The 26,970-nt window shown below is 37.3% G+C and overlaps 1 protein-coding gene across 8 annotated transcripts in view; it reads left to right on the forward strand.

Moving 5' to 3' along the window:
- SEMA5A (semaphorin 5A) overlaps positions 1-26,970 on the forward strand; it is a 323,479-nt gene that overhangs the window by 91,295 nt on the left and 205,214 nt on the right. For all 8 annotated transcript variants that reach the window (XM_090137116.1, XM_031589199.2, XM_090137114.1 and 5 more), the window contains one exon: positions 6,363-6,558. In XM_090137116.1, the coding sequence (XP_089993242.1) occupies positions 6,417-6,558 (142 nt within the window). In that variant the 5' untranslated portion in view covers positions 6,363-6,416. The remainder of the gene's footprint in view (positions 1-6,362; positions 6,559-26,970) is intronic.

Consider the following 26,970-nt stretch of genomic DNA (forward strand, 5'->3'; position numbering starts at 1 on the left):
CACTGCAGAAATGAGTGGTGACATTAAGAAAAAAAAATAGTTGAAGCAACTTGATAATCAGTTTGTTAGTTGAAACTGAGCCTCACTTTAGGAGAATACAAATTAGAAGGACCTGGTCTGTTGCATAGCAAACAGTCTATGTTACTGGGTCTGCTGATGAAACAGGATGGCAAATGCTTCAACTTCTGCATTGAAGGTCTGGAGCCTTCAGTTTCATCTCGGTGTTTAATGAGGTTATCTTTGAGCTATTGCTCTAATCTAATCGAGTATCTGAGTGATACACACATTTCTAAAGCTGTTTAGAATAAGGTGTTTATCTTCAAGTGGTAATACTAGGAGGTATAGCTCTTATTTGTGGATTTGACAGGAACACAGAATTAATCACAGTAGGAAGAACAACTATTTTTTATAAACAAGATTTAAATGAGTTTTCAAACTGTATCTATGTAACTTTAGGAGGGAGGTGATTAAAAAAAAGAACACAGTTAATTTGTGAAACACATGAAATTTAACTCGTACTTAGTAAAGACACAGACATTTTTTGCTGGAGCAGAGTGGAGCACTGTTGTTCTAGACTGATGTGGCCCCTTGGTGCCTCTAACTGCCTCTAGCCTTTCTCACTTATGGATTTCACCTGTGGTGCTGCCAGTGCTGGCAATTGAGAACATAGACATCTTCTGAAAATTAAGCTAGATTTTTTTAATTATTTTTTTTTTTAGCTACCCCCATATAGAAACACAGAATCGTTAAGGTTAGAAAAGATCTCTAAGATCATCCAGTCCAACTACCAACCAACTACCAGCCTCACACTAACCTTGTCCCTCAGTGCCACATCCACATACTTCTTGAACACCTCCAGGGATGGTGACTCCACCACCTCCCTGAGCAGCCTGTGCCACTGCCTCACTGCTCTTTCTGAGAAGTTTTTCCTAATATTTAACTTGAATATAACTAATATCGTCTGACTGCTAAGTTCTGGTTTTAGGGAGCCATTTTCCTTCTGTGTGCCCCTTACAGCCACTCTTCCCCCTTTAAAACGTACTTGTTCAATGATACAGCATTTTTTATGTATTCCTTTTTCTAGCAATCCTCCTCTCAAATGGCTTATATGAATTTGAGGAGTTTGGCTTATGAGATCAAGCCATCACAGAAAAAAGGCACTGAGTGACATCCTAGAGGTGTTCACAAATTCCAGTTTTATGACCAAGCAGCTGCTGATGTGATTTCAGGATTTTTCTGCATGTTTACTAACAATGCACAACTATGGGAGCTTTTTCTTATTAAAGAGAAAACAGCAGCTCCCTCTTCTAGCTGCATCACTTGCAGTAAAGTTCTATTCTTCAAATAAGTTGTAAAGATGTCCCACTAACAGTGCAGTAGACAAACTTGATATTTTTAGTAGTACTGACATGATTGAAGATGAAATAATTATTGCTAAATATTTTAAAGTGTGTAGTAATAATGCAGAACAACATATTTATTTGAATTCATAACGCTATTCTAATGCAATAGTGTGATGTAGTCTCTAATTAGTTAAGTACTTTTATTTCTGGTTCATGCTTATGCACAAGGTGTATGTTGTCCAGTGCAATTTGTAAATTCTATCAAACTTCGTTTTGCAGTGCCAGAAGTGTAGCAAAGCAGACGGGGAAAGTGAAATAGATCTCCCAAAGCAAGTTACATGAGCAGTGTCTGCAATAATGGGCACTGTGGGTAACCTGAAACTAGCATCTTTTAACTATACTCTGTTTCCATACTTATACTGACATAAGTTCACTTTGTCATGCACTGAAATTGCTGTTAAACTGACAGAGAATCAATATAGATAATTATTTGAAAGCATTGTTGCCACTACTGGCACTGCATGGCAACTCTGGCAGCTTGTTTTAGCCAAATAAAATAAAACTCAATTTATAATTCAGAGGTAGAATGAAATTTTTGTTTTGTTTTTAAATCTAGAAATATTGGCATCCAAAATAGATGAATTTAGTGCTTGGAGGGAACAGTCTCTAATGAATCTGCATGGAACTATTGTAGCTATTACAGGCCTTCCATGCTTAGCTTTTCTCTTTAGCAATGCATATCTTTTGTTGTCTCAACCAATAAAGATTTTGAATTATTTTTTCCTTCTCAAATGTACCTTATGGATAAACTAAATAGTACTTTGGTAAATAATAATGCGCTTACCTAATGAACCTTGCATTTCTTCTTGGCAAACATGGTCCAGAAAAGTGAATGAGGGAGAGAGTGCACAAAACCCCTTACATACAGAAATAGAATAATATACTGAATCTTCTAATTCTGTATTTTTCTTTCTACATCCTCATGTTATTTTAGAGACTTACAAAATTTAACTTGTCAGAAGTCTAATGTGAAAAGCCATGCTACAAAAACTGTATATTACATCTAATTTGCCAATTCCCAAATGTATAGCAATAGTTTAAAAAGTGGTCAGAGTGGCTATTACCGATCAGTTCTGAAGAATGCTGACTGTACCATTTCATTGTTGAGAGAGATTTACCTATAGACATTGTGCAGAAATGGGGGAAAGTAGCCTGAAAGTTTTGTGTTTAACGTTAAGCTGGTGTTGGTCCAGTGCCCCACGTCAAGTTCCAGTTCTTGGTATAACAGTCACTCCTTATTAAGGAGAAAGGGCCAGTTCTTTGTCTGCTTCAAGACTTCTGAATCTGTTGCGTTGTTTCAGTGCTGCACAGGCATTGAGTTCAGGTATTGCATATACCAGCTTGTTCCTGCTCGGGATGAGAGATGGAGCTTGTTTGGAGGCCATTACTGCAGGATGAGCAAAAGGGAGCAATCTAATTCCTGCAAATTCTGTGGAAAAGAACTTGTTTTTGAAGGCTTTTCTAAGGTGTCTGTACATGCTGTTCATACATGCTGAGAGGTGTGTATATATATATATATATTTAACTTTTTAAATTTTTGAATTTTTGTTTACTCTTGCTGTGTGTTAGTGTACTTTGTGGTTTCTAGAGTCCTTTTCCTCTCTCCCTTTGTCCATACCATGCAGTAATGAAGTGGTTAGTGAGTTTCTGTTCCTCCCAGTTGCTTAGCTGCCATAAAACTCATCCTTTTCTTGTGAGAGACCTGGTGATAAAATTTCCATCTGGTTCCAGCTTGCTTTACTGTTCTTTTGTCTGGCTTGGGTTGCTGAAACTCTTCTGAGTTGCAAGTAAGCTTCTACTTGCAGTTACCCAGAATGTATTTGATTTGAATTTATTACTTTAAATGTACTAATGAATGCATTTAATTAAATGAAATTGAATTAATGGATTAACACATTTAATGAATGTAAAAAGATGGTAGTTGAGCTAGAAAGAGACTTAAATTTTACTGTTTATCTCTGAGATATACTATCAGAAGTGCATTCACTTTCCTTATGTCTCCTGCACAGGCTAACCTTGTCTTTGAATATTCTGCTTGAGAGAAAGGGGAGTGTTTCCTGCCTTCATCTTCACAGTATGAGAAGCATATAGTGAGAGAAGGAGTACAGCAAGCCTAGAAAAAAAGTTTTTGCCATAGAATTGTTCTGTAACATGAATGTACAAGTATACAGCATTTACAGCCAGGGAGCAAGAGAAGGCCGAGCTTTTAATACTAATGCTTCATTTTTCTCTTGTTTAATTTATTTCAGTTTTGTGTTCACATATTTATGGGTATTTCTAGGACTTTGTGAATTAAAGGAGATAAAATTTGTTTCTTTAATATAAAAGTACCACATTGCTAGGTGTTGGAATAGCTGCTGCTGAACTGTGAACAAGAAGAACAGCTTCTGAGAACCTGTGATGTGGTATCTGTCCCTCATTTTGCTTCCTAAATACACATACATAATCTTACAGAAACTTGAATTAGAACCACTTGGTAGTAATATGCTGGTGCTATCTGTAAGTTAGTAATATCCATTAGCTATGATATAACCTGCATAAACTGGTTGAATTTGGATCCAAATGGTGCATAATGCTTGAAATGTCATCCTTGCAGAAAATGAACTACGAAAACACTGAAACAGGAGTTTTATGCCCCTTTATATGTGAGTGCACAGAATTTCTATAAGCAGGTATTGCCTGCTGTGAGCCACAAGCAATTCATAGGAACAGATTCATATTGGAATGTGGTATTATAAGATATATGACTTCAAAAGGTAGGAATCTGAATTTAACAGGCTAGAAACATCCCTCTCACTTTTCTTTTTTTCTGTGAAATGTAAGCAAATTTAGCATAAAAGCTGTGATCTACTATTAAATTCACATAGTACTCAGATGTATTATGTATATGATCTAATTATTTTGCTTTAAATTCATGAGGATTGGATGTGTCCAGGTCTTGGCTGGAAGGATTTTTAAGGCAGTAAAATAAAGCTGGAAGAGAAGCACAGTTCATCTTATGACAACTGCTCCAATGTATTAGAGAGCAATGTTTACTGACCATTCTGCTTTCTGAGCACAGCTTTTAAAACACTGGGCTTACTGTGAAGTAATTATTTGTTTGAAATTCTTTATTTCACTGTTTAGGATGTTTAGACAAATAGAAAATTTCCTTCTTATTAAATAACACACTAAAAGTCAATGAGCTCAGATGTTTTAGGATTCAATTTTACTGATCATTTTTTTCCTAAATGGCTTCATTAATTTGCAGAATGACATTTCTGCCATTATGGAGCTGTCTTGAATCTCCTGTCTTCCTCTTCTAAAAGGCAATAATGCCTTAAAGTGTGCTATCATCAGGCAAGCCTTCAGGACTTGGTAAAGCCGCTGGCAGCAAAAGTATTTTGAGTCACATCATTAGATTGTTATTACTTGGAATTTTGTGGTAAAGCTGAAGGAATTGAGCTGGATTTCAGATAATACTGGCACAATGAATATTCTGTTGTTATAAAAGTGTTGGCCATTTAAAAATGTAATGGAAATGAGACTTAATTTTATTCTTGTTGTGAATTAAAACCATTATTTTGGTTATTAGAAAGGAGTCTTCAGCATTAGAATATACAATGAGCAACCTGGTCATCAGTCTCAGCAAATGGGCAGGGATTAGGCCAATGTCAGAACTAGCAACCTCTCTTCTGTAAATCAAAAGTACCTTGTCAGAGCATTGAGGTCAACCTTGTCCTACTGTATTTGTGCTACGCTGTACAAACACTGTGTGGATAAACAAAAAATACATGCTTCAGGGCAGTTGTTTCTGTAGACCAGTCAGTAATATGAAAAAAACAATTTATTTTCTCCTTTCTACTTGCAAGGAATCAAAACACTCTCCATTGTGAGAAAGGAGTGAGGGGAAGCAGACAAAGTGAGTTGTTTGCTGATGTTTACTGAACCTTTTCTGTTATATGCAGTTAGAATGGTGATAGGGAAGCTTAAACATGATGCTATTAATTCTATGAAGCCCATGAAAGAACTGTTTATAAATGCAGACAGAATCAACCTGCTATTACTTTTGATCTCTTGATGTCACATGACACTTTCTTTTAAAAAATATAAAAAAAAGATTAAAACTGACCCTCTTACAAGATTTTTGGAGCATAATAAGTGTAATACGTTGGACACTTTATTCTACCCAAATGTTTCCATAGAACTGGGAAACAATGATGGCTGCACAGAGCAGCCTTGGGTTTGGTTTCCTTCTCAGAGAGAAGCCTACAGGGATGCCTCAAGTGTCAGGCAAGCTGCATGTTTGAGAGGATTGAAGGCCAGTTCTACAAGAACATATCTTCATGATGTTGTGGTTGGGCAGAAATGGCATGTCTGCTACTCTGCTTTCTGAGAGCAGAGTGAAAGTGCTACCAGTGCATATCTTGGTGTGTGTGGTGGTGGTGGTGGTGTTTTTTCCCAAGCATGTGTTCAGTTTTCATTATCTATGAGAAGGTAGCTGAGGTAAAATGGGTTTAACAAGTACTCTGAATGGGTTATTTTTAGCAAGAGCTTGCTTTATGTCTTATAAAATAGTCCCAGTTATGGGATGGATTTTATTTTACAAAGTACCATATCATTTGTAATATCTAAATAAAACAACAACAAAAAAAAGTCATTATTTTCCCATAGCCCAAATACAAAATGAAATCTTTCCAGCAGGGTGGGGAAGTAATAAGTAACAGTTTTTGAATGTTTCCAGTTGATGAAGGAAATTAATATTCCTAAACTATTTAGGGATGATGACTTTATAAAGGATTTATAGGAACGGTTGTGATTGCGTACTATCAGAGAGTCAAATCCTAAATAGAGAGAAAATGATTTCATTAGTGATTTTGTTGCTATTTAAAAAAAAAACAAACAACCAACATAAAGAATTGTTTTACTTCTCTGTTGTATTTGCTCTTGTGCTTGAGTAAATTTCTTTGAATTCTCTAGGTGCTTTTCCCCCATGAGTGCGAGAAGAGTGTCTAGTTAAAAGAAGTGACTGCTATGGAGGACAGCATGACCACCATGAAAGGAAGCTGCCTTCTTGTACTACTGTTGGCAGGATTTGGAGTATTAGGAATACTGGAGCCAGATGCAGAAGATATTCACTGTCACAAAGCTGTGCACCCAGTTATCGCGTACAAGGGTAAGGAGTAAGAGCAATATGTCCTTTTTTCTTTCTAAAAAAAATTATGTATATATATTTAGAAGTATAGAGTATGTAATCTTTTAATTCGTGGAAGCTTCTGTTTGTAATGTACCATTTTATGAAAAAAAAGTGCATTCAGTGCTGTTTAAAAAAAATTAAAAAAATTACTTGGACTGTACTCAGCACAGGATGAATACAACTAAGTTTGCAAAGTTTGTTTGCAATTTGCTGCTGAATGTGTCAGTTGACAGTGGATGACTCATTTTCTTCTCTGATTAAAATAAAGCTAAGATCATAGAGTATGTAGCTCAGGTTAGAGGAGGTCACATATGAGAAGTCCTTGACTTAGTGTAAGCACTGTTCAGCAAGAGCTAAAACACTGGTCAATCTGTTATCAACTCTGTTTTTCTCCTAAGTCTAAGACATAGCATCATAGCAGTCACTATGAAGAAAATTAGCTATATACCAGAACATCCTCCATCATGCACCACTGTGAAGATCCTGTTTCCATCTTGTTAAGTATCTTGCAGGTACTGGAAGCCACCACGAGGTCTCCCTCAAGGCCTTCACTTCTCTAAGCCAGACAAAGCCCAGTTCATACTGGAAGTCGATCCTTGCCCATCTTGTTGGCTCTCCAACAAGACATGCAAATGGTTTCAGTTTATTAGCACTCTTCATGTATTGTGAGATCCTAAACGGGATGCAACATTTTAGATGCTTTTATTGATTCTGTGATCTCTTTCCTTGGTTCTATCTCATTGAACAGGCTATGCTCTTGTTAATAAAGGTTGGGGTGCTGTTGGCCTTCTTTTCTACACAGGCATGCTTCTGGCTCTTTCATGTCTGCCAAGATATCCCAGCCAGGCAGTTCCTTCCCAGTCTATGTTGAGGGGCTGCTCCTTCCCAAGTGCAGGCCTCTGCCTGTGTACTTGCTGAATTTCTTGATGTTGCTCTTGGCCTTTTCCTCCAGCCCACCTTTGTCCCTTTGGATGACAGCCCTTATCAATGAATTTGGAGTTCTCTGTAAACTTAATAGTGTGTCACCTCTTGCCTTGCCTCCCCTTTGTTGTTAATTAAAATGTCTGCTAAACAGAGCAGGTCCCAGGATCAGTGTTTATGATACTTCACTTGATATCAGCATCTTGGTGGAGTAAGTGTCATTAAACACTTACTTTCCAGGCCTGATCATCCAATCAGCATTTTTTTATCCACCTCATTGCCCATCTGTAGAGACAGGCTATAACATCCTATCTTGCATTGAGACAGTGCTGGAAGGGTTGAGATAAATTACATTCACTGCTCTCAACTCATCATCAAGACTAGTCATTTTATTATAGAAGGCAATCAGGTTGGCCAGGAGTTGACATAGCTTTGGCAAATCCATGCTGACTATTCACTGTCACCACCTTCTCCTACTCTTTCTGTAGAAGAGTATTCTAAGGAGACTGAGTGACTTTCTCAGGAATTGAAGAAAGACTGGCTGTCCTGTGGTTCTCATGTTTTGTTCGCTGCTTCTTTCTCTCTGTTACTTTCTCTCTGTTTCTTTTCATAGATGAAGACTGGCCAGTTATGTCATTGTTCATAGATGCAGCTTGTTTTCTTCCTTTGATATTTATGGCTTAGATCTTGCAAGTTATCCCTGGTTCAGGTTGCATCTTACCACTGATAGTTCTTCAACTCTTTTGCTAAATACGGAGCCTGTGAGACCTTGTTGGTGAAGACTGAAACTGAAGAGGTATCGAGTATCTCAGCCTAATCTGTGTCTGCTGGCACCAGGTCACCTGCACTGTTCAGCGAGACTTACATTTTTCCTGTTTGATATTTGGTTGTTGTTGTAGCAGTTAGAAGCTCTTTTTGTTGGCTTCACATTCTTTGCAAGTTTTAACTGCCCTTGAACTTCAGTTAACTTGATTCTTACATGCCCATGCAGTGTTTCTAAATTCCTCCTTCATCACTTTGACCCTGCTTCCACCTCTTACATATTGTGTTTTTGCACTGGAGCTCTACTCTGAACTCCCTGTGTAGCCAAGCCAGTAGCTATCTTCTGAGGTGTTGGGATGAACTGCTGAAGAATAGTTGAAACAAAGTCAAGAACACTTAGAAAACATCTATAAAAACGTTGGGCATTTAATAACTTATCTGATTGTCTTTTATATTTTTGAATTTAAATTATTTTACATTAGTGTTATAATTTAAAACAAATTTCAAATAGTGTGTAGCTGTGAAGATGCAAGGATTGAGATGTTTTATATTACTTATTGCATTCTTTCTGTTTCACTGAAGAGAAAACATGTATTTTTTTTTTGTTTGTTTTAATGAATTAGGATTTATTGAAATTTAATTGACAAAATGATTTGTTTCCATTCTTTATATAAGGTTCTTATAAGGTGTACAGAAAGTCTTTTTTGTTGTTCTGGTGTTTTAATGGTTTAAGAGTAATGGTGTCAGCTGTTTTTTTCTCCAATATATTGAGGAGTGAACTAAATTGGTCATATTTTTTTAAACTGGAATTGCAAATGGTCTGTCTAATGTGAATGGGGGACGTTTATCTCATTTACTGATGGACTAAGTAGCCTGATTTAGTTTGAAATACCAGTTTTTTTAGTGTTCAAATAGTGTGTGTAATTTAGATTTAAAAATTAAATGATAATTTTATATTTTATCATAACATACATACACAAAGTTATAAATAAAGGAGTGCAATTAAAATTCTGGCACTTTACTTAATTTAACAAACTAAATGATTGCTTCATTTACATGTTTTGTATATGCAACTATGAAGGCAAATAATTTAGATTTTTGACCAGTGCCACATGCTAAAGGTTGATTAAAAATGAATTGATCTGACCCTGATTCTACCCATAAATTTCAGTCAACATACAGGAGAGTAGCTTGAATTTAGCTTTATCCTGCCTTTTAGACTACTATAGTACTGTGTCATACTTGATTTCTAGTGAATTCTTTCAGTTTTAAGTTGTCCGTGCTAAGGTTTTTTGGGGACAGACATGCTCTGTTCTCTTGTTTCAGTTGCATCTTACTAAGTAGCCACCATTAGAGTACTGAACAATTCTGTCTTGCTGTAAATAGATGTGGAGAATGCTGTGATGTAGGAACATTTATTTTCAGATTGCTCATATGAGATTTGGTAATATTTTTCTATGCTAGACTATTGACCTTTGTAAAAAAAAAAAATATATATATATATGTATATACATACATATCATTAATCAGTACATATCTGTGATGCATCTAAACTTTGAATTCATGACAAAAATTTCCTTCACTTAAAATATTCTGATAAGCTGTAGCTCATACTTAGCAAAATAATCTGAAGGGAGTAATCAGTAAATCTTTGAAATTATATGTAGAAATGTATGTGCAATGTGTTATACAGTATATAATAGCTGGGTAACATTACTAGCGCAGGCACGCAGCAGTTGACTAGTAATTACAGGGCTGCTAGTTAAGCAAAACAGATGAGAAACCAAGGGAAAAGATGAGTAAGTGAGGTTTGTCTTTGAAACTGTATGTAAGGAATGAAATACCTGGAGTAACAAGTTATGATGAAGATGTATGTATGAGAGAACTATGTCATGAACGAATACTGCAGGATCAAAGATGGAAACTCAGGGAGCAATGTATCTCCTGCTGTAAGTGAAGATCAGAAGCACGACTGCCTGAGGAACATAAATATCCATCCATAAGTCTATAGGTCTCCATAAGATACATCCCAGAATCCTGGGGGAATTGGCTGATGTATAGTCACCAAGCCTCTCTCAATGATGTTTAAAAATTCATGGTGGTCAGGTGTCCCTGATGACTGGAAAAAAAGGCAGTGTAGCACTCAAGGAACCACTGACCTGTCAGCCTCACCCCAGTACCAGGGAAGATCATGGAACAGATCCTCCTGGAAGCTATGCTAGGGTATGTGGAAGAGAAGGAGGTTATATGGGATAACAAGCATGGCTTTACCAAGGACAGATCCTGCTTGATGAATCTTGTCACTTCTTAGGATGGCATAACTACCTCACTGGACAAGGGAAGAGCCACTGATATCATCTATCTGAACTTCAGTAAGGCCTTTGACACACTCCCCCGTAACATTCTTCTCTACAAATTTGAGAAGCATGGTAGGTGGAGTATGAACTATTAAATACAACTAATGGAGTGAGAATCTGCTGTAGTGTGTATGCATGAAGAAAAGCAAAAAAAAAAACCAAAACAATAAAAAGTAGTCCCAGAGAGTTGTCATGGTAAAATATAGGTAGGGACTACATCTCTTGCAAGAGGCTGCTTTCTTTTTCTATTGCCCATCAAAAAACACTTAGGTGATGATCCTGTCAAGCTACCTTTTCTGTAAAGACATATGCTACTTCTATAATTGATTTTCTCAGCTAAATATTTTTAGCTGAAAGCCTGTGATATATCATCTCATATTAACTGGCAAGATAAATACACACCAGTTGAGAACCTTTACTCAAGTAATGTGCCAGGCAGAGGAAAGAAAAGGAAAGGCAACTTGCATTTGCACATGCAAATGACTTTTGACACAACCCCAAACCCTCTTCCAATCTCATAAATTGTAGCAGTAATCATAATGTAATATATTTATCTGCATAATTAATGTTGTGAATCCATAGTGTGCCACTTCTTCCTCCCAGAACCTGGAACAAATTAGTCTTTTTAGAGTGAAAAAACTGTTTCAACTCTAAAATCCTTTGTCCTAGGACTTTCCTAGAGTTGAATAAAGCAGTCTGTGTTTCACTTAGAAACTGGAAGTTCCTTTTCTTATTTTTTAAAGTTAGTTGGCATTTTTATAGGGATCAGATAAAAGCAGGTCTGTAAATAAAAATTGGGATGGACTGACAGAATCATCTCCGTAGTGTGCAGTCCAGTGTGTTATGCAGTCTTGAGAGTACCTGTAATAATGCGTAGTCCCTCTTTTAAATCCCTTTCTCTCCAAGGAGTCTGCCTCTAGGTGTGCAAATGTGCACTAATCTGTTGTAATTTGTTTTTTTCCTTGATTCTGCTTGCACATGTTACATGTATATGCTGAAGATTCATCATCTGTGTTTGCATAAACTTCGGAAATAAATTAGAGGTAAGATGCTGTAAATCCTGTAGTGCATCTTGTAGGTTTGAAGGCAAGGAAACAAAATGCAGGTTGTACAACAGACACAGAGACCCAGTGCTCAAGATTATTTGTCTGTGTATATGTTTATAGTGTGTAAATACATATGTTTATGTTTGAAATAACTTGAAGTGTTTAGACAGAAAAAGGCATAAAATGAGCTAATCTTTAAAGATAGAGCTGTACAGTTGTAATTCTTATTTTTATCCGGATATGCTTTTATGTGCACACAATTATGAAATGCTAACTTTTTAAAGTATATTCAGTTTTATTGATAGCCAACATTTTCTTACTTTTTCTTTTCTTCTCAATGTAGTAAATGAATGTGTTTAACCTGAATAGTTAGAGAAAGCTATGAAACAAGATTTCCTGTGGGTAGAGACAGTGAGAAGTAAACTGTTTGCAAATAATATTTAGAAAAATAAAATGCCTGTGAAGATCAATGTCTTTGTAAAAGTTGAGCTGTTCTTATTCAAAAAACAAAGCAAACCAGTTGAGAAGACTAACGCTTGTCTAAATATTTCTGTAGTTTTCAAAGCACTTAGCCACGCATTCTAGAGAAGCTGTGGTAGATGAAGGTGATTTATTGCAGATATTTTTTTTAAAGTATAAAGGTAGTTGCAGTGGCATTTCCTCTTACCAATGTGTTTGTGGAACTTGAAAACTGTCTGACTTGCCCAAACTTGCACAGTCCACTGGAGACTCGTGCTGTTGGTAGAGTCCTCTAGATAGACCTACAGGGACCTACCTGAGAGCTTGCTTTTGTCTCCTCTCAGGTAGCCATCCTTTTGTTTTGTTTCAGACAAACTTAGCTGTGTTATCTCATGCAATTTAAATGAGTGGAATGATTTACACAGTGTATTTTGCGCATACCGCACAAAACCCTTGACTGAAGACTCCTCCACTGCTAGATCAAGGGATGCAGTGACCTGTTCCATTGTGGCTTGGCTTGGAGGAATATTCAGGCTTACAGCTTCACACTGCCATCTCTTTTTTTTAATACTCTCTCATACATATATATAACGTGTCACAGGCATGAGATGCTGGCTAGCTAATGGATTTGTGACATATTTTAGCAATTTTAGAATATAGATCTCATTTATATTTATTAGGAGAAGTATAAGCTGGAAAAAACTGACCCAATACTGGTTTCAGTTTTGAGGTTATAAACATCTACTGCCCTGTCATTCACTTGCATAATGTCTAGTTTCTTAGAATTTTTTTTATAGGCATCAAGTGCAGTTGTGAACTTGAACTTAATTGATGCTCAGAGTATAACTGAGATCATCTGCTCTAGAGCAAGTTTCATTTTTTTATTCTTCTCTAAAGGAATAAAAATTTAAGATTGTGCTGTCTCAGCAAAAAAACCAAAACAAAACAGTTGACAATTTTAGAAGCTGTGTTTAGTGATATTTTGAATACATGGTGGGCTGTAAAGAACTTATCTGCTAAATAAACTTGCTTAAAAATAACATGCCTCAGTCCTTAAAAGAAATGAAACTAAACCCTTCATTTCTACTTGAGGTTAACCAGAAAAGAAAACTAGCACAGTTATTTTCTGATTTCTTGGTTCGGGAATCCTAAGAAATATATTTTCTTAACCTTATTGTCTAACCACCACAGAATTCCCTCACTTGGCGTTTGTCTAAGTAATATGGATTCAGTACATCTTTGCTTGTTTTATCATGTGGTTTCTGTATGGAGCACATATGCTTAACATGCGCCAAGAGGAAATAACTTGTGGGGTGAATAAAAAAAGTACATGCTGTATGAACTTGTTTTTGTTTGTACTCTCATCTCTTTCCCCTAATCTTTTTGCAAGCTACTGTTTAAACTAATAATAGTCTACTTAAGCTGCTTGGTTTTTATTGCTCTTTTCTTCTTTTTCCACTGCTATTCAAAAATAATCTTTAAAGACCTCCTGCCAGATTCAGCAATGGGATTGAGGTGTGTTGCTTTCCATCCTTTATCTTCCTTTAGGTTTTTCTTTATTTAAAGAACACTTATCAGTGAAGAGAAATTAATGGATAGCTAATATTACAACTTTGGTTTATCCACATGACAGGCCAATGAGATTGCTTGTGCTATCCTTTCAATAACCAGCCACTTTCAAGGAGGAAAATAATACCTTCTCCATTTTTTTTTTTTTCCTTAACAAAATTAAGTCTGCTTTTATTTTTGTACAGGAGACTAAGCACCCACTAGGGAATGGCAACTTTCATCTGATTACAGTTAATTCAAAAAAAAATGATAGCATTCAAGATTGAAAGGTACTATCCCTTTACTCTTTGTCTCAATCAGCCTGTATCTTCTTTATCCAATTCCATAAGGAAACAGAGTATGACAGGGAAGCTCTTGAAGGAAAGAATAATTAGATACTAGATAACTTATTTTTCTTTGCAGAAGTGATCATTCTTTAAAGCAAGTGTCAAATTTCAATTCCTTTGGTTCTTGTAAGCATTCAAGTCAAGTGCAGGGCCATCTTAGAATGTTAATAATTACAGCAATGAATGAAATGGCTCATCAGCTGCACAAACATGTCCTTCTAGCCTTTGTATAGCTTTTCCATGACTGATTTTCTCTGAGTGTGGTTGTTTAGAGCATATGAAATTTCCTGGCTATAAGCAAAGCAGCAGAATGAGAAGCTCCTGTCACATTCCACTACTGATAAAGAGCTTACAGATGGAATTAATCTGTTTTCTGTTATTGTATTTTTTTTTTTGTTTTCGGTGTTTTTTTTTTCTTCAAATGATACATATTTTTAGTGGACGTGGGCATTTTTACAGAAGGATTGTAGAAGATAGATTCCAAACTGAAATGTATTTAAGAAACACGTGGACAATCAAGAAATAAAGACGCTGAGTAGCTGAAGTGCTATAATCTTTCACAAGCTTTGGTTTGTTTAAAGAGAAATTGAAAAACAATGTTCTGATTAATTTTTTTTTCCACTACACAATATTTAACTTTTTTCAAAAAATATTAATGGAATATTCTATCCCTTCAATTGATGCTGTCAGTGTGAATATTCTATTGATCTCACCCCCTTGAGAAAGGCCTTAACAAAGCACACCCATTGTTTACTCTGATCTTCAGTTGATTTAGAAACTATGCTTTGCCAAAGGAGTAGGTTCTCAGTGCACAATGTCCACTTTGATTCAGGTGAATTTTGTTCCCCTTCTTCTTCAGGGTCTTCAGTGCTTTGTGACTAGAGAGCTACTAGGGTTTATTGAGTAAACCCTGTGGACGTATTCAAGACCCATCTAGACATGTGTATGGCTGATAAGCATCATACAGGTGAGGAGCTGGGAATCAGCCCTTTTTAGCTGGTCTTTGTGTGGCCCACTGATGTCCACCTTTTCATAGTCCATACATATTTTTGTTTTATTTTTTTTCTTAGGAGGAGAAGGAGGAAAAAAAAAGAAAAAGAATTACAAAACTTCTTAAACATTCAGCAGTCAGTATTTTAAGGTGATTTTTTTTTTTCACATGCTTTCTTTCCTGTTTCACTTCTGTGACACCTTTCAGTTGCTATTGACAGGACTGGAGAATGCTGATGATCAGCTAATTTTGTTTGCATGGCTGAGCATGGTAGTAGATATTCATTTGTAACACGGCAGTTTGTCATATTCAGGTGAGACAGTACTCTGACCTGTCATAAGCTTATCATTCTACTAATAGGGCTCACTTCAAGTTTTCTTATCAAAGAGTTGCAGAGATTGGAAGGGATCTCAAGAGATGAAGTTCAACCCCACTGACAGAGCAGGTACCCTACAATAGGTTGCACAGGTAGGAGTCTAGATGGGTCTTGAATACGTCCACAGAAGGAGATTTCACAACCTCCCTGGGTGACCTGTTCCAGTGCTCCTGTTCCAGTGCTCCATCACCATTACTATAAAGTTCTCCTGCATGTTTGTATGGAACTTCTTATATTCAAGTTTTAGGCTATTATTCATTGTCCTGTCACTTTGTAGCACTGAAAAGTGCCTGGCCTCATCCATTTGCCTCCCACTTCCCTTTAGGTATTTATAAACATTTATCAGTTCCTCTCTTATTCTTTTCCCCAGGCTGAACAGAGCCAGGTTACTCAGTCTTTCCTCATAAGGAAGATGTCCCAGGCCATTTGTCATCTTCCCTCAACCTTATGGCCACTGTCTTTTCAATGCACCCCAGGATACTCTTGGCCTTCTTAGCCACAAGGGCGCACTACTGGCTCATGGCCAACCTGTTGTCCACCAGGACACCCAGGTCCTTCTCTGCAGAGCTCATCTCCAGCAGGTCAGCCCCTCACCTGTACTGATGCATGTGATTATTTCTCCCCAGATGCTAGACTTGCTCTTGTTAAACCATATCAGGTTCCTCCCTGCCCAATGCTCCCATCTGTCCAGGTCTTGTTGAATGGTAGCACAGCCTTCTAGTGTGTACAGTGTTATGACTTTCTACACTAAGAAAATGTTCTTTACAATTTCTGAGGATTAGGAGATGTCGTACAATTAACTCTTACAGTACGATGACTGAAATACTTAAAAATGAAAAATGCCTGCAATCTGACAGTGTCCTTTAGCTGAAAATTTGGGAGGTGTGTTTATTTGAAAATTGCTATCTGTTTGTTTGTGGGGTAGGGTGGTGTTTTTTTTTTTTTTTTTTTTTTGCTTGCTTGCTAGCAGCTCTTATTTGTTTATTTGAGGTCTTTTTTTTTTTTGCTGATTTTTTTTTCCTTATTGTTGTTTTGGAGCAGCTGGGGTATGTGTCAAAATTTGAAGTCCCAAGTCCAAGTTCTTACTGAGATTAGCATCAGACTTTGTCTCCTTTGCTCTTTGTGTGACCTTATATCCTTTTTCTTTTTTTTTTTTTTTCCTTTTTTTCCCCCTCCATGAAATATCTTCAGGCCTGAAAATATTTTAAGAGGTGTTGTCTTGGGCAGAATTGATAGAATCAAGGAATTGTGTTAAGCTAAAGCATTGTAAATAAAAGTTTAGCATTGTCATATGCCACCTTAGGTAAGTGTCATTGCAGGACATTCATTTTGAGAAATAGTCTTGCTAATTGAAAGAGCTGTTGTCCAGAACAGTAACATGGTACTATTTTAAATATCTGGCCTATGCTTCTCTTCATTACAGTAAATAAATAAAACTTGTGCAGTTTTCTTTGTGAAACTCCTTGTTAAGACCAGATATGTTTCCTATAATTGTGCAACATGGTTTCCTTCAAGGTAAATTCTGTGGCTGGGTGCCGAAGCCATCTTTTAATTGTTAAATGTGGAAAGTTAAGCCCCTTTACAGGGAGGGAAAGGCAGGCAGTGGCAGTGGTGGGTGCTGGAGCTGGTAACTGGAAGGGGGAGCTGCACTTACTGGGAGAACGTAGGCTACTGTCTGCTTGGAGTGCTGAATAGCAGAACTGCCCCAGTGAGAAACAAATCTCTCACTGGTGTGGGAAGGTCTGATGCAACTAGTATTATTTCCACATGTGAAAACACAGCTGAGATGGGTGGCATTGTTTTCACAGCTCTGAAAAAGTCCATGTTTTGATAATGTACTCATCTGCATCTGAACTGCTGAATGAGTCCCTGCTCTGAAGTGTGGGTTAGCCTACATGCAAGGTGGTTTACAGTGCAGAAGGGAAAAAAGTTTCCTTTGCATCATCCTCCTTCACAAATTGACTTTTTTTTTTCCTCTCTCCTGAGAATTCTACAGAGGTTTCTCATGCTCTTCTTGTTTTTATTTATTTAATTATTTTTCATGCCTTTTGGTTTGATTAGCTTTCTGAAACTTCTCCCAGTTTTCTGCTCTTAAATTATATGTTTCAGGCTTAGGCCATTTCTCATTTTTATGCTTTAGATTGAGCCATAATGTTAAGACTTGAAAATACCACTGCTGTGTACAGCAGACTCCTTATGCCTTTTTTCCCAGGCTTTCTTGAACTAACAGCTGATGTGAACAGGATATACAAGTAAAGGAACGTGCATCTGGTGCAGGATAATAATGCTTATGTTTCGCTGAGGTTGTCTCTCTCTATTTGACATCTCCTGCATTTGTTCTCTTTTTTCCCCAGTGTGTTCTCCTTCTCTATGCCTTCTACCTAAGTCTTTTATAAATTAGTTTCCATGCTGTCCCCCAGGCTTCCCTCTTTCTCTTCTTGTACATGAACTTAATCTTACTGTATTCTAGCTACAGTAGTGTTGGCCTAGAAAATGACCTGAAAACCTTATGAAACTCTTATCTTTGTGCCAGCACCTTCAATTAATACTGTATTATTACTTCTGTGCTGCATAGTTTCTTGGTACTCTTCACCTGAACATTATCCCACTTCTACTCAAATCCACCTCTAATCTGATGACAGACTTCTGGTCACCTTTAGTCTTAACAGTCACTGCTTTTTTAAATACAGTTTGTACACAATTTATTTTCCTGGCCTGAATGTGTGTATTTACACACGATATTCTTGGATTGAAGTGATACAACCAGTAAACCATTTCAACATTTGTTGTCTGCTAGAGTAAACTGGCTTTGATAGCCTCCAGTGATCCCTCAGATCTCTTTACTACCTGTTTAAACTCCTTTCTCAAATAATGTGCTAAGCAATTTACTGTAATACACAAGAATCATCCTAGCTGTGAACTGCCATGGAGATGACTCCTCAGTTGCCCTTACAAACATGACAGCTGAGACTGGTATTGTGGTTCTGCGGGTGCCTCTCTCTGCAGTTCTTTTTGCTGCATTTGTTTTCTCGAATGCTGCCCTTGAGCTACTGTTTGTCATGTGTCCAGATATACATACTATTCAAGAAGGGGGGCAGTTGCTAAATCTCCTGCTGATAGCTTCATAAAACCAAAAATTTGTAATGATTACTGTGAGAACAGCAGTGTCCTAAGAGCTGAGATAGCAGAGAATCTAGACAGTGAGAGACTGCTATCCCTGCTCTGTTTGTATGTCAGTGACCTGAAGCTTATATCAAGGTGATGTCATTCAGAGTGATACTTAGGAGTATTTCACTGCAAAATAGTGAGAACAGATGTGTGCAGTGACAAAATAGAAAAAGAATGACAGTGGAATGCAATGTTCAAATAGACAAATGTGAGTTGGTGTTGTATTCCAATGCATCATGGAGAAAAACCCAGAACAGAGCTCCCAGATCCTTTAGTTTTGACTCTACCCATATCCTTTTCTCATAATTTTTGTTTCTTAATGGTAGTCTGCAGTGTGATATTTCTATGACTCCTAGTTTGGGCAGTTAGTGAAGATCAGTAGGCTTTTTGCTTTAAAGTGGACTAGGATTTGGAAATTCATATTTCAACTCCAGGTTTAAGCAAAAACCTGTAAGTCACTTAACATTTGTTCAAAATATAGTGCTGAACATTGGGCAACTGAAAGATTTTAAACACAGTTCTTAGCACTTCAAACAGTTGTGAAACTTACCTGGTTATTATTTCTAACTACAGTGCTATCCTAAGATGACTAATACTATGTAATTTAAAAACATAACATCAGATGCTCTATGTGTAAGTCAAGGGGTTTTTTTTTCTTTACAAGTGAGGAGAGTGTGGTTAATGAGAGTTCTTCCAGCTAGCTAGTGAAACTTTGCTAGGTAGGTTTTATTGTTGTTTTTCCCCTTCTGGTTTTCTGGTTTCTGTGTACAACAGAGAGGGAGGAAAAAAAAAAAAAGGAAAACAAACAAAAACAACAAAAAGCTCTAATTGGGTATCATGGCTGATGCCTTGTCACTATTTAATTTCTACAGAACTCTAAAGTGATCTGAAGTGTATAAAAACTGTGCTTGTAGCACTGAAACTGCTTTCATCTAGATGGGAGTTAAGTCTTTTTTTCCCTTATAACTTGTGTTCGTATGCAACGTGTGTGTGTTTGAACAATGAAACATAAACAATTCAAAATCCTTGTTCAGAAAAATAAGAAATAAGTAGTCATTGCAGCAGATGTTACTGTCTCTTCCCTGAGGGCACAGACAGTCAGAACCCAAATTCCCTCTAATTATCCCAGTAATAGACATCTGCACGCACTTAAGAATGCAGAAGTACGTATTTCTAGCTGGCGAAGATTTGTCCATGCAAAGAAAACAGGAATGCAGGCTAGACTGTAGACCTTAGAATCATAGAACCACTGAAGTTGGAAAAGGCCTTCAAAGTCATTCAATCCAACCATCCATCTACCACCAGTATTTCCCCACTAAACCACATCCCTTAGTGCAACATCTAAGTGTTTCTTGAACAGAAGCACCTTGAGACTTTGGAGGTTAGAAGTGTGGGCTGTGAAAGCAGATCAGGGAACCAGGGCAGGGCATTTGCTCTGGCTGCATCTCCCTTGCCCTGTGAGCCAGCAGCTGAGGCCATGACTTAGGGAATAACAAGAGCAGTAGTAGAAGAAATGGGGAGCTGGGTAGAAAGTAAGTTTAAGAAAGAAGTTCTAGTTCACTGTTCTGTAACATATGGCTTATTTTAAGTGAAGAAAAGGATACTTTAATATATATATTTTATTAAATCGCCATTTAATAATAAATGAACTACTTATAGCCCTGCTGTGTTATGTCCAAAATTGTTATGAAGCTGGTAATAGTTGTTTAAAAACTAGGGGCCCAGTGAGCAGCTGGTGAACTTACAGGATAACATCAAAAGTTTTTTTAGCCTTAGGATCTATCTTATTATATTATATACGTTTTAAAGTGCAGAGGAGCTGGCAGAGCTCCTAGGTGAGGCTTCAGGACCATGATATGTTGTGTATGTTGGATGATAGAAGAAATGTAGCTGCTTTGCTCATGATCTAAAGAGATCTTCAGAATGGTGGGTTGTGAAAGGAAGCCGTAGTTTTGAGGTTGGCTTTCTTTTTTTCTTTTTTTCCCCCTATAAGCAAAGTTGAGTTCTGAACTATAGATGGAGATCTGAAATGTTTTCACATTTCCCAAGGGGGACAAAATGTAGCATAGTAAGACTTAAAAGAGAAATATCTGTAGTTTGTGGTTGCTAATTTAATCTTGATGGGCAAAATAGCAACTCTGTCTTTTCTTTTATAGAGACTTGTATTGCATTAGCTAAACTTGCTTATGCAGTTGTTTTTATTTCATCCATTGGTGTGCAGAAATCATATTTTCTTATTTCATCCTACATCCTTATTCTAGAAACCTCACAGTTCTTCACTATTTAATCAACAGAATGTCTTTTATTTTTCCATCATAGAGTCACAGAATGACTTGGGTTGGAAGAGACCTTAAAGCCCATCTATTTCCACCCTGCTGTGGAAATGTTGCTCCATAGTAGCTTGGGCTGCCCAGGGCCCCATCCAACCTGGCCTTGAGCATCTCTAGAGATGAGGCATCCACAGTTTCTCTGGGCAGCTGTTCCAGGAACTCACTGCCCCCAGTCTATTATTAACATAAAAAGTGTTCTCAGTTTTTGTAGCAATTTTGGATTAGCTACTATAAATATATTTTCTTTTGGTTCTCAGTTATGATGTCTGCATACTGTTAAATTTGTATTACTAAAATAAATACAGCCCTAACATAAATGTACTCTTTTTGATGGGGGTCTATATGGAGTGACTTCCTCATTGAAAACAGTACTGAGTTTGTATAGTAGTCCTGTCTGTCCTAAGCCTTTCACTTTACAGAGGAACATGAAATGGTACCCGGTGATACCACCTTTTTGTCTGATTTCTTTGCTTTTCTCTACCTGTGTTGCATTTAGTCTGCTTTTGGTGTATTCCATTTAGACTAGTAGAGCTGTCTGGTAGCAAACACTATGATCTGTTACATTAATCACCCTCCTTAAATTTGACATCTGGATATTTGGACCATATACACTCGGATATGGCAAACATGTTCAAATCTAAGTAACAGGTGGATCAGGAATTTCACTGGGACATGGGGCTGGACTTGGCTTTTGGATATTTTTCAGGAAAAAAAAGATCTTTATGTGTTCTTTCTGTAAGTTTAAATGATAAATAGTTTTTATTATTATTATTATTTAGTTAATTAATATTTGTAATGCAGTATTTTCTCCTACTAGCATACTAAAGATAAAAGTAAAGGAACAAGAGCCACCATCCTTGAATGTAACTCTTCACTTTGGGTGGAATATATATGTGCTTGCTATCAAAAAGTCAGATTACTTATACAAAAGTAGCAAGGAAGTGCACAATTTCAACTCTGGTACTACAATACAATGTTTTTAACTACTGTCTTTAAACTCTGCTACTGTAAGATGCATTAATAATTAATTCATCTGACTATGAAATGCATGGCAAAGGACAGCACTGTAAATCACGTAGAAAGGACTAATGAATCATGGCTCCATTTCATGTAGAAGCATGGGCCAGACATGGTTGTTTTACTGATACAGTTCTGCAAGACAACCTGCCTTAGCAGTCAGGATCTAAAGCTAAGAATGCCAACATACCATTGCATATAGAAAACATATGTCTAGAATTAAAGGTTTTGGAAAAGCAGTCTATAGCAGGCAGGCATTCTCTGCTTTGCAGTAGACTGCTATATTCAAAGCGTTCAGCTTCTACCATTTATTCTTCCAGCTTACAGAAGAATGATAAGTAACAGGGCAGATTTTTGTGCTCAGAATTGGAGATATATAATAATTATATTATTATATATAATAATAATCACAGAATCACAGAATGGCCAGGGTTGGAAGGGACCTCAGGGATCACGAATCTCCAACCCCTCCGTCACATGCAGGGCCACCAACCTCCCCATTTAATGCTAGACCAGGCTGCCCAGGGCCCCATCCAATGTGGCCTTGAAGACTTCCAGGAACCACCTCTCTGGGCAGCCTGTTCCAGTACCTCACCACTCTCTCTGTAAAGAATTTCCCCCGGATATCCAACCTAAATCTCCCCTCCCTCAACTTAAAACCATTTCCCCTTGTCCTGCTGTTATCAACCCTTTCAAAGAGTTGATTCCCCTCCCTTCTGTAGGCTCCCTTTAGGTATTGAAATGCTGAAGTGAGGTCACCCCGCAAAATAAGTGTATAATTAACATGTTGCTTATTACTTCTAACTCCTAGAACAAGTCTTTGCTTTGTAATAGAAATGGGAAAATTTACTGTGCTTATTATAGTTGTAAGATGAGCAGGGGTTTCATGTTTTTTTTTTTTTTAATTGTTCTCTTATTCTTTTAGCATTTATGATTTCATTTTGACTATATCCAGCAGTAAGAAAACCCATCAGAGAAACCTCATACTGACCTGTTTTGCAGCAGTGCTAGACTAGTATAGATAGAGAAAGAATTTGCTCTAAAATAAGTAAAAATATGTAGAGTGACTAAAAGTTATGAAGTAATGTATATGATGTACAAATACGTAAAGGATAGCTTTAAAGTTATGTAAATAATTCCTTGTATTTGTATGGGTTTAAACACAATTTAAGTGTTCACTATGTACAGCTGAAACACTGTGCACTCCAAGAGGAACGAATTAGCTGTTATGGAGCTTTGGGTCTCTATAGCTTGAGGAGGACACACAGCCATTTTCTCAGGTCTTGCCTGGCTTCCTCTCCACTTCACTGACACACAGAGGAGCCGTGATGCCTGATGGAGAAGTCTGTTCACAGCTGTGTTTTCAGAAGCTCATCTGAGGAAACAAACACTTGTGTATGATATGTGTGTAAATATAGAAACTTTCTCCCAGCTAATTACAGATATTTTTTTCTTAAACCTTAGAGCTTAAAAGTTATTTAAATCTGGAAGTCATTGTAGTGAGTGCTGAGTAACACGTACCTTGAAGAAACCCTAGGAAAGTAAGTTGTGTTGTTGACACACTAAGCCCCTTTTGGATCAGTAGGTATGAAGTATGAGTGGTTTTGGATGGAGTGCAGCCATTCTTTGCCTGAAATGTCTTGTTCTTTTGGCACCTGTGGAATAGTATTTGCACGTATTTCCATTATTCACTTGAGTTGTGGTGCTTTCATGTGCAGTGAGCTGATGACTTACCAGCAAGATAAGAGTGTGTTTAATTCATTACTGTGAGGATGATATGATGGAAGAGCTTAAAAAGAGCAATGATTGGAAATGTAAGAAAAAATGTGTAAACAGCAGTGAACTACAAAAGATGCAACAGGCTTCAGCATGCCATTTTTCTTCTCTATTTTTTTTTTACCCTAGCACAGAGAGATGCTTATTTTCTTGAAGTTGTTTTGAATGAATTCATTATTCATTGAAGTAGATAATAATGGGAAGCTTAAAATGAGGGCATAACAATCATACTGAAATTGATACCGATGCTGCACAGGGATTACTGAAGAATATCTTGTTTTTCTCAGCCTTTGTCCTAAAATAGTTAGTGTCGATGGATTCTGGAAATGTCACAGCAGAAAGTTTCCCAGTGTGCCTTGTTGGTCCCTAGAGAGTGCAGTGCCACAAATAAACTCCAAACCAGAGCATGTTGTGGAGTGAGCAGGTGGATGGCCTCTTGCCATCCGTGGTAACTCTGCTGGTGGATCCCCCTGGGGTGAGAGAGGCTGGCAGCAGGACAGTATGGGATATCACGGAGGAGCTTCTGACACGTCTCACTGACTTTCAGGAGGGATAGAGATGTGGTACAAATAGATATAACGGGGAGATGAAATCTAAGATAGGCTAAAATCAATACACAACCTCGGGAAGATGAGGATTAATGTACCATACTTAGATTAGATATATTTAATTAGAAAACAACTTCAGCATTCAGTAGCAGATTTTAATTTCTGTATGATAAGATTAGTGATTTTGTAGTACTGATGCCACCCAGAGACTTCTGTTAATATTGCAAATCTGCTCATTTTCACAGTAGTACAATTATTATTTTGCGAACAGTATCTTCAAGAAGGTGATTCTGCACAGATGTTTAATTTTGTGCTTCTTTTTTACCCAAAAGGACACCATGGTTTGAGGTGGCATATGTGTACTTCATGAACACTATTCATTTTTTCTTAATGTCTATGATAATTTTCTAGTGAGGCTGGAGGTCTCATCTTTTAATTTTGTTATTTAAAGCATTAAAGATCACTTCTGAATTAATTTCTAAATATACCACTTCCTTCCTTATTTGTCATTTTTCAAATTATTTGTTAGTTGCTGTAACTCAATTTTGGTGGGCTGAACAGTGAAACTTAGGTTAGAGAAAACTTGGCCGTTTCAATTACAAAGAACTGCAGAGCTCAGCAACCTGTGGCTAGTCTACAGCAATGTACACCAGACAAGCCAGGGCCTGTTGGACAGACACTAATATTAAAGTAAAAATGAGGCACGTTTCTTTACTTCCATTATTTGTATGATTATCTAATGTCCTCGTGCCTACTTTTGATTGTTAACCTCTCTTGTCTGTAAAGTTCTTTGGAAGACTCCCTTTATCTTTCTACAAGCTGAGGGAACTCCAGTGCATTTTTTGTTCCCATGGGTTTAAGAACCATGACACTCTTTGCTTCCTATTAAATCTAAGCTACTAAAGAAAGAACCAAACCCTGAAAGATCCAGGGAAACCCACCACGGTTCACAGCTTGTGAAAGAGTTGTAGGTTCCTCAAAATCTCTTGACTCTTTCAATACTTATCTTTTAATTTCATGGGAAAAGATCAGTTTTCTTTTGGGAACATTTTTGAATAACAAGACTTGCAAATTTAGTACTGCAAGGGCGGCTCCGAAAGCAGTGCCTCCTGTCTTACTATGTTAGCCCACAAACTCAGAGGCAGATATTGGTGGAATGGGAGTAGAGACTGAACTCCAGTACCTTTTGTTGCCGTGTGACAGATGGCAGCAGAGGGGCAATCTGTCAGAATGGTGCCTGACATGGAAGTGCAGATGAAGCAAAGGTGTGTCACTGAATTCCTCCATGTGGAAATAATGGCACCCACTGACATTCATTGATGCTTGGTGAGAGTTGATGGCGAGCCAACAGTGGATGTGAGCACAGTGAGGCAGCGGTTGCACATTTCAGCATTGGCAACAATGACAGTGGGTCACCTCTGCTGGTGCAGATTTTTATAAGCATGACATGCAGGCTGTTGTTCACTGCTGGTGGAAATGCACAGCTAATGGTGGTGATTATGTTGAAAAGCAGTGTTCAGTAGCTGAGAATTTGCTCTATTATATAGTGTTCTTGTGCTCTTTGTATCAGTTGTAGTTTCCATGGAAATAAACATGAAGCATTACTTTTAGAGCAACCTAGATATATTAGTAATATAGTTCTGGTAAGTGATATGTAACTCGCTCAGCTAATGATAGGTATCTATTATGCTAGTACTGAAAGAGGCCCATCATGTGGTGTTGTCATGATTGCATGTAAGCAATGCATAACTATTCCATGGACAGGTTTAAACCTGAGAACTATGTGGAAAAGTAGATGTTTATATTCACCTTTAAAAGAGGCAATGGGGGTTGGGGAGAAGACAGATTGAAGGTGTGTCAGAATAATTTTTTTTAATATTAGATGTGAGAAGAGAAGATTCAGAGGACTGGATATTTAACTGTTGCACATGACATGGGTGGGGGAAGAGGATGGAAAGCCTGGGTTTGGAGAGACCTGGGAGGAGTGGGATTGCTGAACTTGTCGCCTGTGATCAGCACGCAGCATAGCTTGGTCATATCAACAGGCAGCTTTTAATTAACTTATGCATTCCTTATTGTGTTGTAGTATATAAAATATATAGCTGTGTTATATTGGAAAACATGTTATGTTGCATCTATATGAAAACCATTAATAAAATGAAATTATTCTTAGTACTTTATAATGGGTTTTCAATTCTAAGCAAATTATTTTATGGATGTTTAATAGATCCTTAAACAATTCTGTCTTTACGGAGACCTTGTGAAAGAATGGAAAGACTTTCACCTGTGGCTTTTCAACTAGATTTTAATGTATGGGTAATAAATAATTTTTGGTGTGATACAGTTGTATCAATTTTTTATAGTGTGACTTGAAGCGGTATTTTACCAGTTAGCTTTTATTTCCCCACTTAAAAGGGCTTTGATTGTATTTTTGTTGTTATTTGCTTGTTTTCCTGTGCAAAAATATCACAAAGTTGTAGTTTTATCCCATAAAAGTTTGCTCCTCTGCGACACGTGTTCCTACTATGGCAAACGAGACATGGTTTTGGAGTTTTTGCTGAAAAGAAAGCAATTCTTGCTGCCACTTGATCTTCATGACTTTATTCCCTCAAGCAAGAATGACGCTGAATGCAACAAAGAAAGGATAAAATAATTTGTTGTTTGCAGGAGCAGAGGGGAACCAGATTTAAGCGAGATTTCCTAAGTTCTCTTCTCACTCTCTCACCTTGACTTGCCTTGCACTGC

The sequence above is a fragment of the Phasianus colchicus genome, chromosome 3, assembly GCF_987193195.1.
Source record: "Phasianus colchicus chromosome 3, bPhaCol1.hap1.1, whole genome shotgun sequence".
NCBI classification, from domain to species: Eukaryota; Metazoa; Chordata; class Aves; order Galliformes; family Phasianidae; genus Phasianus; species Phasianus colchicus.